At 35.5% G+C, this 12,650-nt stretch overlaps 1 protein-coding gene across 6 annotated transcripts in view; it reads left to right on the top strand.

The window, feature by feature from the left end:
• PUS10 (pseudouridine synthase 10) overlaps nucleotides 1-12,650 on the top strand; it is a 93,994-nt gene that overhangs the window by 33,609 nt on the left and 47,735 nt on the right. For all 6 annotated transcript variants that reach the window (XM_074287003.1, XM_074287004.1, XM_074287005.1 and 3 more), the window contains one exon: nucleotides 11,858-11,892. In XM_074287003.1, coding sequence (XP_074143104.1) covers nucleotides 11,858-11,892 — 35 coding nt within the window. The remainder of the gene's footprint in view (nucleotides 1-11,857; nucleotides 11,893-12,650) is intronic.

Genomic DNA, 12,650 nt, shown 5'->3' with positions numbered 1-12,650 from the left:
GTAGATTTGGGCATTTTCCATTTATGATTTCTTGAATTACAATGTGGAGTATTAAAAAAAAAATCATAGTTTTGGGGGAGTCTAGTGATTCTTAAGATATTCTTGACCTATTTTCTAAGTCTCTTGTTTTTGATACCAGGTATCATATATCTGTAATAACATTAGTATATTTAAAAAATACAAACCTATTTAGGTAATTTCTAATTGACATTTTTATTTGTAAATATTATTTATGCAAACATTTCAGATGTACCATATATACTGTTTGAAGCACTTTTAATTATTTACCACAGAAACACAGTATGTAGTATCATGAATAGACAAAAGTTCTTTAAGACTCAACACCGCATATGTTTCTTTACATGCGAAATGTTCAATTTGTTGTTTGCATTTTATATTTTTCATACCTGAAATCACTGTTGAAATCATTAAGGTAAAGCATAGTGATATTTTTATGTGTCTTAAAATTCTAATTTATATGCTTTCCTGTTTTAATTTTTAACATACACACACAGTGCTTTCATAATACAAATTTGGAGTTTTCACTATTAAATCCAAGATTTGGTTTCATTTCATTTAAAACCTTTCTTTTTTAATATAGGGGAAAGTGAGTAGAGAGAATTCCAAGAATATTTACTTTATAGCTTGTATTCTTTATTACTGGAAGGTTTTGCATGTTTTCGGTTACTCTCAAAAAAATTTCACAAGCTTCAAGGAATTATATAAGGTAGCAAAAGAGAAAATGTGAAAATTATTTTTAAAATTAAAATTTCATTAAAGTTTAATGTTTTCATTATCATATCACATCAAAAGAAGCCTTTTTTTGTCTTCTAATTATCTCTTAATTTTATATACTGGTGTGGTATATGTAATATTAGGTATATATTTTTTGTCATTGTGCCATTCATTAGAAATTGCTTGAGATTTTCCTCACATACTAAAGTCCTGTCTGTACAATTCACTTTTATCAAACTATTAAGTGAAACTTAAGGTACATTTTCTATTAATTATATTGTATTATATTTGTAGTTAATTGGAATATATTAGACAGGGCAAGATGAAACAAGTTCTGAGATCTGATAACTTATTTTCCTCCACTATCTCTTAAGTGCCAGTAGAGGAGTCTGGGGTTTATTGGCCCTTTTTTAAATACAGACAAGAGAACTAATTTTGGCCTGACATGGCATGTGCCATATCCTTAGACACCTAACTCCCCCAATCAAATGATTTCCAGGATTCTCAGACGCGATGTGTCTGTTTTAAAGCTAACATTGAAAGCATGTATAAGAGGAAGGGAGAAATACAAAAGTAAAGAAGTCAGAGGAGAGCCCCTTTCACCCACTACAATAAAAAATGTAGCCAGAGGTGATATTGTAAAAGAGCAAGTGCTGTGGAAAATCTTTTGCTTATGTCTTCTCCTTTCTGAAATTGTTTCTTCATCTGTAGAATGAATGGTTTGGATTCTAGAAGTCTTGTCAGACTTGTAAATTATGGTCCAAAATATTACTTTATCCTTTGCTTTCTCCTGTTCCTACTCTTCAGTTGCTAATGAAAGTGTCTTGACTAGTGATTGGCCTGAATAAGTGTCAGGGGAGCTTCAAAGATAGTTAAAAAGGAAAAAATGAACAGTGTCTTTTCTAAGAGAGACTGAAATAAAAGGCATTTTACTTCAGCAAAATTTTTTTTTTTAAACAATACCTATAAGGTTCTATGCCTTGGGAATACAATAATTAGAAAAAATATATATTGCTTGACCTCAAGGAGTTTATATACCCTAATGAGGAAGCATATATACATAAATCAGTAGGAAATGGGCAGAATGTGATGAGAATCAAAGAGATCTTGACACACTGCTGTATAGTCACTTAAGCATGTTCAAATTACTTTGAATATGGAGAAATTACTCTCATTTGGGGTAGAAATAGAGTTTTGTAGAAAAGACATTTAAGCTGGGTTTAAAATGTGGAAAGGAGGGTGTCTTTTAAGCAATGAGAAATGACCTGAATGAAAGGAAGATGAATTAGTGACAGGAGTGCAGTTTGGTTAGATTATGTGAGCAAAAATCTATGAAATAATGCTGGGACAGTAACTTGGAGCCAGAATGAATGGCAAGCTTTAAAGAGTTTGTGTTTTATTTTGTATAAGCAGTAGGATACCACCAAAAGTTTTTAGTGGGCAGGCACATGTTATGACTAATCTCTTCATGGGTAAAAATTTTGCAATCATAGGAAAGATGGATTAAAAAAGATGAGCTTGGAAACAGGAAAACCAATCTAAGCAAAAGGTGATGAGGACCCGATGGTGGCATTGTGAATAGAGAGGAAAATGTTGGTTGATAGAATAAGGTATCAGGATCCCAAGGAGTTAGCAGTTAATTAGCTATGGAGGATGAGATGAGGGAGAAGGAAGGATTCAAGATGACTCCAAACTTTTGAGCCTCAGTGGATAGGACATTAGTGCTGTCAACAGAAGTGATTGATTTGGGAGATGTGGTAAGTTTGAGATAGGGGAGATGAGTTTTCTTTTAGTCATATTGAGTGTAAGATAGATGTATTTAGCAGACAGTTCTAATTATTTGCTTGGGATATTTAGACTTGGTGTTTGATATTGTAAAAGAGCAAGTGCTGTGGAAAATCTTCTGTTTGTGTCTTCTTTCTGAAATTATTTCCTTATCTGTAGAATGAATGGTTTGGAGTCCAAAAATCCTGTCAGACTTGTAAATTGTGGTCCTATTACAATTATTCAATGACAATTGAAGCCATAGGATCAGATTAAATTGCCAAAGGAGATTTTTTAGAGAAGAAAGGGAAGTCAGCTAAGGAAAAAAGCCTTGGAAGACAAGAACACTTGGATGAGAGAATGACTTGACAGATAGCAGAAACACTTTAATTTGGCAAACATTTATTGTATACAATATGCAAAGGTACTGGGGAATATAAAGACAAAAACAAAATAGTCTCTGCCTCTGTGGATTAATATTTTACAGAGGGAAATACAATATATTCACTAAGTGTATACAAAGTAATTTCAAGAGAGGAAAAACACTTGTCAGAAGACCATAAATTACATATGAGCTGTGTTTTGAAGGAACCTAGGGATTCTGGGAGGCACAGGTGAATTTCATACTTGAGAGGTCCACTTCTGTCTGCAAAAACATAATAGAAAGGGATGGAATATAACTCGACTAGCAGGCCAGTTGACAGAAATGGAGAGTGCCAGAAAGGAATGATATTAAGACTGGAAATGAGAGAGGGGGAAGAGGAAAAGGAAGGTCAGCGAGGGAGAGAAGGGGGAAAGAGAGAGGAGGGATGGAGGGAAGGAGAAAGAGAAAAAGATATTGCCAAAGTTTAATTCCAGGAAGGATAGAATATCAATAAGGAGGGAATTATTAACTATATTAGGGGGCTAAAGAGACTAAAAAAGATTGGTGATTAGTGGGTTCTTGCTAACTTTGGAAAGATAAACATTTCAAAATTGAGCTAATGTAGGGGCTAGAGCGCTGGACCTGAAGTCAAAAGACTCATCTTCCTAAGTGCAAATCTGGCCTCAAATACTAACTAGTGCAAGTCACTTAACCCCATTTTCCTCGGTTTCCTCATCTGTAAAATGAGCTTAAAAGGGAAATGGCAAACTACTTCAAAATATTTGCCAAGCTGGTAGGTAAATCTTTACTAAATCTAATAGTCCTTCTGTATATCATTTGGGATTAAGTAGAATAGCTTGTCCATCAGCATCTAACAAGTAAATGGCAGATCCTCTAATAGTCAGAAAATGGGAGTGAATAATATTTAATCTACTTTAATTTTCTTAATATTGACTAGACTAGTTTGCTGGTCCTTCCAGTTCTGAGCTTCTGTGATTCTCTTGGGAGCAATTGCTCAATGTAGGTTCTGAACTTTAAAAAAAACAACTTTTAAGTTTATTAATATTTACTTAAAGGGATCTGTGGTATTAACAATTTGGATATTCCCTCAAACCATGCAGATTGTTAACTAACTATGCTTGTCCCTTTTTGTATGGCTCTTCTCTATGATTGGTTGACCACATAGGCTCTACCCTACACATAGTGGGCATTTTCGGTTTTTTATTGTTGGTTGACCACATAGGCTCTACCCTCCACATAATGGGCATCTTGGTTTTTTTATATAGTGATGGAATCAGAAGCCAGATTGAAAATTTAGGAGTGAGTGAGAGAGTTTTCAGAAGAAATCCAAGGTATCAATAATCATGGGAGGGGGGGGGAACCCCTAATTCACTAATAATCACTGCAAATTAAAATAGCCCTATGATACTAGCCCCCAAATCCCAACCCTCACTTTCTTTCAGATTAGCAAAGATGACATAGAAGGAGAATGACAAATGCTGAAAGGACTATGGGAAAAACAGATACATCAATTGCACTGTTAGTGGAACTATGAATTGGTCCGGCCATTCTGGAAAACAATTTGGAATTATGCCCCAAAAGCTATTAAACTAAATACCCCTTAACCCCGTTATATCAGTACTAAGTCTATAGCCTAAAGACATCAAAGAAAGAGAAAAAAGACCCACAATGTGTACAAAACTATTCATAGCGGCTCTTTTTGTGATGATGACGAATTGGAAACTGAGGTAGGGGGATGCCCATAAACTGGGGAGGGCTATTTTTTCTATAAGGGAAAGCGAAGGTTTTCAGAGAAATCTGGAAAGAGTCATTTGAATTGAGGAAAAGTGAAGTGAACAGAACCAGTATTACAATTTAAAAACAAAGTGTCAGTGTCCAACAGGAGTGGTTCTTAAATTTCACTACTTTCACATTCTGTCATTCTTTCTGTCTCTTTTGTTTTTAATCACATAATCCATTAAATACTGATATTTGCTATGAGGGTGGACCCATGAAGTTTTATTGCATTTTAGGTAAATGAAATACATTGTTATTGATGAGGTCATGAGATGATTTTCAGTAGTAAATAACTCTGGTTGTTGCTGCTCCATTCCTCCTAAGACTCCTTACCTCATCTGGTAGTTTAAGCCTACATTAAGCATTACAATCACTCAGAATTATAAGCTTGTCCTCTTTTGGCACATTGGTGATAAGGGGCTCCAGTTCTTCATAAAATTTTTTCTTTGATCTTATCAGGATTCATTGCGGTGGGAGCATAATGATGGTAGCTTAGCGTTTTCTTGTGTGGCAATTCCATTGTCATGAACCTGTTGTTTGTTTCTTTTGAAAAGCCTATAAGCTTGTTTGCTAAATTAGTTTTGATTGCAAAACCTACACTAGCTTCATGACACTCCCCTTCACTGTGGCTACTCCAAAAAAATGTGTATCCAGTTCCATCTTCAATTCGAACTTTCATTTGCCAACCTTGTTTTACCCAGGGCTGCTATTTGGAAGTGGTACCTGTTGAAGACCCTTGCAATAAGAACTATTCATCTTTCAGGGCTACTGGATTTTGTGTTGTCTATAAGGGCGTGTACATTCCATGTACTGATGGTGAGCAGAATCAGCTTTGCAGTGGTTTTTGTACATATTTTTAGTGTTTTGACCACAGGATGGGAACCCCACCTGCTGTGGTAATCAGGCCAAGGTTGGGTAAGCAGACAATTTTTAGGGCATTTTTTCTAGCCCCTTCCTCACACCTGGAGGTAAGTAATATGATCCTAAAAAAGGCTGCTCAGATACCCAGGGGACTGCCAAATCCTACTGCTGCTTCTAGTGAGAAGGCAATGATGCTATGGCATGGGCCACCTGTGTACAGGGTTATGACTTCAACTTCCAATGTATTTGTGCCTGCTGATATTTGCCTATTGCCACAAAACTCTGAGATAAGTAGAAATGCAAAGTGCTGGGGATACAAAGAGGCGTAAAAGACCTCAAGAAGCTTCTAATCTAATTGGAGTGATAATATGAAGATGGCTAAACAAGCTATCCACAGGTGTTTTGTTTTGTTTTGTTTTGTTTGCTACTATTTGTCATGGGAGATTTTAGTCGTTCTCCATTGCATATGATTCTAGATTTTGGTTTTACATAGGTGCTTTTTTATAATATTTGACATTTAAAGAAAAAATGTATTGCCATTAGAGTGATGAACCCTAAGATTTATGGGCCCTTTCCATCTGCCTAGGGAACCTCCTTTATGTGTTGTTTCCCCAACTAAAATGTAAGCATAGCTACCACTTAAAGAGCATTTTAAGGTTTGTAGAAGTTTTTACATTATTAGAGGAGAAATGCTTGTTAACTACTGTGAAATGAGTCTATCATGACACAGAATTTATAGAGGTTAAAAATCTAGGTTTTAATATAGTTAAGCATAAAGTCAGGAGGTTGAAAATAACCCTGAACAAAGATTAGGATTGTTAGGAGGCATTTTTATGGGCAAAATTATATCAGACAGAGAAAAAATATTTGATACATAGAACATCCTCTTAATCTAAAAAAGTTGAATAGATTTAAATATAAGTCAGGTTATAGATTCAATTGCACATAGAGAGTTTAGTTGGATATGCATGTTATCAGAGATAGCTCAATATGGGGGGAAGCTCCTAAGGAAATTGTGGGAAGAGGAGAGCTATTAGAGTGATTACCAAACTGGAAGTCTACAGAGCCATTATGCTGATCTCGTTGTATGTCTGTGAAACCTGGATGGTATACCAGTGCCATGCTTCCATTTGAATTGGAATCACCTGGCAGGATAAGACATCAGACATGAGGTCCTTTCTCTAAGTAAATTGCCAAGCATGTCAGCTCTACTTCAGAGAGTGCGACTCTGTTGGGCTGGCCACACTATTTGAATGCAAAATGTACACTTATCAAAAAGAGTATTTTATGGAGAACTCACTCAGGGGAAGCACTCACAAAGTGGCCAAAAAAAAGCAAATCAGGATACTTTCAAGGATTCTCTTAAGAACTTCAGAATTGATAGTATGACGTGGGAGTCATTGGCACAGGACCGCCCAGCATGGTGTGCCCCCATCAGAGAAGATGCTGTGCTCTGTGAGCAAAGCAGAGCTGAAGTTGCTCAGAAAAAATGCAAGAGGCATAAAGTTAGAGAAGCCACCCCAAATGTTCATAGGGGCTATTTTGTGTCTGATCATGGTAGAGCCTCCTGAGCTTGTATTGGTCTGATTAGCTGCAGCTGGACACTCTACTAACTTGACAATTTATCGATGTTATTTTGGTCCTCTTTGAGAATGAAGAACAACCAACCCTTGAGAATAATGTAAATTAGCTGGTTTCCAGTTCTATTCATTATTGAGAGGACTTATTTCATAAAAGGAGTTTGGCAGAATGGTTGCTTTCTCAACTTTGAGAACAATTTATCTTAGCTCTGAATTCCTCTTTAAATATTTAATATAATTCATCTTTAATTCACCTGGATCAGGGAAGTTTCCTATTTGGTGGTTACTTAAGTATAGATTTTTTTAGGATGGGAAGAGTATGTGTAGAAGGGAAAGACGTGATAAGTAAAGATAAATTGAAGATCAGAGACAGGTAATGAATGAATCAAGGGACAAGCTTCCAGAAGTGACTGGAAAAAAAATTTAGGCAAGGGCAAAAGCAGAGGAGGTTTGGCTTTGGCATGAGAAAAGCCATTTTCCAAAATGGAGCAAAGAAAAAGATAATGAGAGGTGACATTGAGGAGATTTGAGGTGTAGAATTAGTGAGAAACTAGAGTGGATGACTTTTGCTTTGCAGTCAAAGTAAAAAGTGAGATTTTCTGCCCAGGGAAGTTAATAAAAGAAGGTATAGAACAAGTGCTGTGGGAAATGTGGGAGTAGAGGTTTCAAATGATTGCATGTGGCCCCAACCAGATTAAAGTGTAATTGAAAAATATTTTACAAAATAAGTAAAAATATAGTAAAACATAGGTAATATTAGATTTAAAAATATTATGTGTAGGCTATGTAATTTTTTACATATAAATTAGTTTTATTTTACTTTTATATCACTGTGATAAGAGCATCAATTAGGAAAGACTCAAAATTTTGTGATGTAATGAGAGTTTAGTTGAAATTACATACCATTGATTTGTATCCATGTTGGACACTGTTGGCTTAATTGTGTGATCATCTCTATCAACATTAATGAAAATGTGTTCCAAGACTTTGGAAAGGGATTAGTGATAACAGTAGTGGAGGTAAGGGATTTAAAGCTAGAGGACAGTGTTAAATTGAGCCCATTAGCTATAGGGCCAACATTTTTAAGGGAAAGAAGTGAAAACAAGGTACAAGTGATGAAACAGGAAACTTGATGTTGCTCTGAGCCCTGCTCCCTATCCTAGTTATTCCCTGTCCTAGTTACTCATGCCTAGGCCTCAGCCCTGATCTGTGAGCTGAGAACTTGCTCTGGGCTCAGAGTGACTGAGCCTTGGTCTCCACCCTGAGATCCACACCCTACCTGGGTATGTAGCAGAAGGCTACAGTGATGGGAAGCTACAATTAGGGCAAAAGCTTATATTTAGAAGATTGATTTCTTCAGACGTGAAAAAAGAATAGGAGGGAGAAGGAAAAAAAAGAATTCTTGAGAAAAAACTTGGAAAGATAATTTTAAACTTACCATTATCTGTAAATGTTTGGACATTCATGATCCAAGTACTCTGAAATTCTTTTCACCAAAACTTATTCATTTTTAATATTATTTTACTCTTCATTTCTCCCAGAAATTTTTGCAAACCTTGTTGGTGAGGTGTGTTTGTTTGAAGTTCTGCTTGTAGATGTTGGGTAGTTATTCATTTCTTCTGGATTTTTGTCTTATTCTTATCACCGGTATCTTTATTGTTGCCTTGTTCCATTCATCTTCCTGAATTGAGTCAGGAAATGTTTTGGCCTTGTTTGGTGCTGATTTGTATTTGCAATCCTACAATTGCATTTTTTCAGGTACTGAGTACTGTTTCTCAGGGAACTTGGTGCAGCTTGGGCCAGGTTGCTCTGAACTTTAAACACACTTGTAGGTGTCAACTAAAATATGGCTGTTGGCTGCTTTCCTCTTCTAAGCTTTATTGACTCTGGTAAGGTTTGGGCAATACAGCTGAGTACTTGATGTTGCTCTGAGCCCTGCTCCCTGTCCTAGTTATTCCCTGTCCTAGTTACTCAGCCTAGGCCTCAGTCCTGATCTGTGAGCTGAGAACCTGCTCTGGGCTCAGAGTGACTGAGCCTTGGTCTCCACCCTGAGATCCACACCCTACCTGGGTATGTAGCAGAAGGCTCCAGCCTCTGTGGGCTGGATCCTGATTCAGTGTCAGAGCAGCATAGCTGTCGCTGTATTTCTGCTATATGTTGTTGCATGTTCTTTTGATTTGGATTTCAGTGAGGTAGAGTTGTCTGTGGTTGTCGGCCACACTTTCTCTTCTAGAGTCACTCCTGCCCAGTGTTAGAACAGAGTCTAGATGACCAGTGATGGTTTGAGGAGGCATGGCTGACCTTGAATTTATCTAACTTTTCACCAAGTGTGATATTCTTTACTCTTTTTTTGAGTAGTGGGAGAGAGTTGGGCTATGCTGCTGCTTCTTACTCACCCATCTTTGGTAGTCTCCAACTTATACTCTTTTTAAAATAAATAAATAAATATATATATATATATATATATATATATATATATATATATGTTTCACTTTCCTGTGACTTATTTCATGAGGTAATGAATACTTGTAGGTTTATAGAAACCAAGCAGGTGAGTTTTCTCAGATATTAAAATGGATCATTAATCTCATTGATTTAGAAGTAACTTTATCCTTTAGTACTCCCTTTCTCCCAATGCCAATGAAACTGGGTAGCCAAGACTCTTACTTACTGATTGCCGCCCTGGAGCATAGAGCCAGTCAAGCCTGCAAGTGCCACATGGTGCTCTGGAGGCAAGGTCTATATATGTTTAGGGGACGTGGGAATTATCCTATCTGTACTTGCACAGCTGTTATGGTTGAAAGTTATAACTCTATTGAGAATACTTGGTCAGAAAGGGTGAGGTTGGGGAATCGTGCAGCATTTTGGGTCATTAGTGGAATGGTTTAGCATTGGACAAAAATGAATAAAATAGATGGTAGAATCTCATCAAGATTGGGGTGTAACTTTTCTTCCAGTTGGTTTTTTAATGGATCATTTCACATACTTTCTGGGGTACACACACTCTTATTCATACCTCTCCTCCCGCTCCCCACCCCCAAGATTAGATAACATGGTTAGAGAGTTCTAGGAATTAATTTCAATGTATGCATTCATCCATTAGACTTTTAGGCCAAAATAAGTTTTACATCTTAAAGAATTGGTCAGAGATACATAGGATGTTGCATCTACAATGTTATCATGAGTTATGCTTATATGTTGAGCTTTGGACTCATTAATATACAGGCAGTAAAATCCTGATTCTAAGTTTTTTGCTATAGCCCTACACATTAGTCTGGATTTTTTGTTCTTGGTCTAGATTTGTGATTTCATCAGTGTAGGGAAATTCAACATTGAAACTTCCTGTACTGATGTAGCTCAGCAGTTCATCTCTAAGAATTTAAAGTTGCCTGGGGGACAACAAGCAATTATTTGCCCCATGTTCTAGAACTTAAATGTGTCCTAGACAGGACTTAATAAGGTCACAGATTTCATGTGGAGTGAGAATTCAGCATTCGTTCACGCCTATTCCCTTATGTGATTAAATTGAGACCCAAAGGAGCAAAATGATTTCAGTAGAGCCCAGGTCCTGCAATTCCAGATCTTAAATGTTTTCCATGTCACCACCTTGCCTTCCCTAGTCATAGATGTCCCCTTTAATCGGTGATTAAATAGAATATCTTTCACTTAAGTACTCAGAGGCTGTAAGGCAGGTACCAAGAATAATATGGAATAATAGACAAAGGGCAAATCTTGGAGCCACAAAGACAGGTTCTAACCCTGTCTCATATACTTGCTAGCTATGTGACCATGAGCAAATTACTTAACCTTTCTCATCCTCCCTTTTCTCTCATATGTAAAACAAGAGTAATAACTGTCACACTTTATATTGTTATTGTGTTAAATAATAAAATATATGTAAAAAGTATTTACATTATTATAAATTCAAGTGATTTATCTTATGGAGCAAGAAGCAAATGAAATAGATGATAATAAAACTATTTAGTGTTTGGCCAGTGTCTTTAATCTGTAACTAGTTGCTCTCATAGAATTTTTCAGGTTACATATATATATTTGAGTCAAATGTTTTATCTGTGTGTTTCACTTTACTTTCATACCTACATATGTAAGTAAGTGTAGTCATAGAATGTAATCTTGCTCTATTTTGAGTAGATAGTCTATAGGTGTTTCTGTGGCCAAAAAATTCATTATTTGCTTGTCAAGCTAGTGATGAACCTGGCAATATGGTCTGCATGTATAGGAAATGTATACATATATCAAATGTATATTTAGAGTCTTTTGTTTAAAGTTTGGGATAGACATTTCATGGAAGTGGATAAAATTTCTCAGTTTTTCAGTATTCCTTTCAAAAATCTAACTTAAAATTTGTGTTTCCAAATACATGCTTGAGAATAGCTATTTATTTGTAATTTGGGGTCAAATGTAGTTTGGGACTCCCATTATAAATTGGGAAAATACATTAAAAATAAACATGTGATTTCATTAGTTCTCATGCAACATTAATAGAAAATCTGTAGGAGTCAAGGGGATACCTCCTGTTTAATTCGAGGCTTACTATGAACAAAGTGATGTTTGAATGCCTTTCTAGTATTTGCTGAGAGTGAAGTCACTACTAAATTTTAAAAAACTAACTCTTCTAAAAAATAGTTTTATTGGAAAATTAGTTAGGTATTCATTGATAATGTTGAAATTTAATTTCACTGAACATTTTTTTCCCTTTTTCTTTTCTTTCTGGGTGTGACTAAACTGCCTACAGCATGCTGCATGGTTGCTGGTAAAACAGGAAATGGGGTGAGTAATTCAAGCAGGGATTTTTTACAATCTTTTAAATACAGATTACTGATTTTTTAAAAAATTACTTTTTTCTACATTTCTCTTTTATAGGGTGACTTCACTCATTATTAGATTGAGTATAAAGAAAAATTGGTGATTATTTGGGTTCATTGTGTTATCATTCTCTAATCAGTTCCTTTGCATAGCAGCAGAAGCACACTAATTTATTCTGATAGCTTGTTAAATCTTTGCAACTTTAACGTGAATACTGATAGATTTTGGTAGAATACATGCTAGGCAACCACATTATATAATATGGTTTGATGAGCTATTTTGACAAGAGAAATTTGTTTTAATCTTTTAGGAAAGTTCATGGTACGTTTGTGAATATACTAGAATAGTTTTATTATATGAGCTGTAACTAGATTTTTGAAAGTGGATTTAGAATAATTTCTGGAGTTTTGATTACTAATCATTAAGCATTTATTGCAGTAAAATAATTTGCTGATTAATAGGTCTTGCTACTTTTTAAAGCAAAATGAGAAGAGTTTTTCTCTAAAGGTAAAGATAAAAAAGAGATTTCATTTTTTTTTACTTGATGTTTATGTAATGATAAATAATTTTTGTAGTCTCAATATGAAATTTTTAAACCAATAGGGAAGTACAATATGCTTATTCCAGATCCTAGGTCTATTTTCAAATATAATCTATTTTGATTGAGTTTGTTGATATTTTAAAAAATAATAATACATATTGTTTTATGTTTTCATCAGGAT

Source organism: Sminthopsis crassicaudata, chromosome 2 (assembly GCF_048593235.1).
Source record: "Sminthopsis crassicaudata isolate SCR6 chromosome 2, ASM4859323v1, whole genome shotgun sequence".
In the NCBI taxonomy this organism is placed as follows: domain Eukaryota; kingdom Metazoa; phylum Chordata; class Mammalia; order Dasyuromorphia; family Dasyuridae; genus Sminthopsis; species Sminthopsis crassicaudata.
The sequence above is the reverse complement of the archived record's forward strand: the minus strand, read 5'-3'. Positions and strand labels throughout refer to the sequence as shown.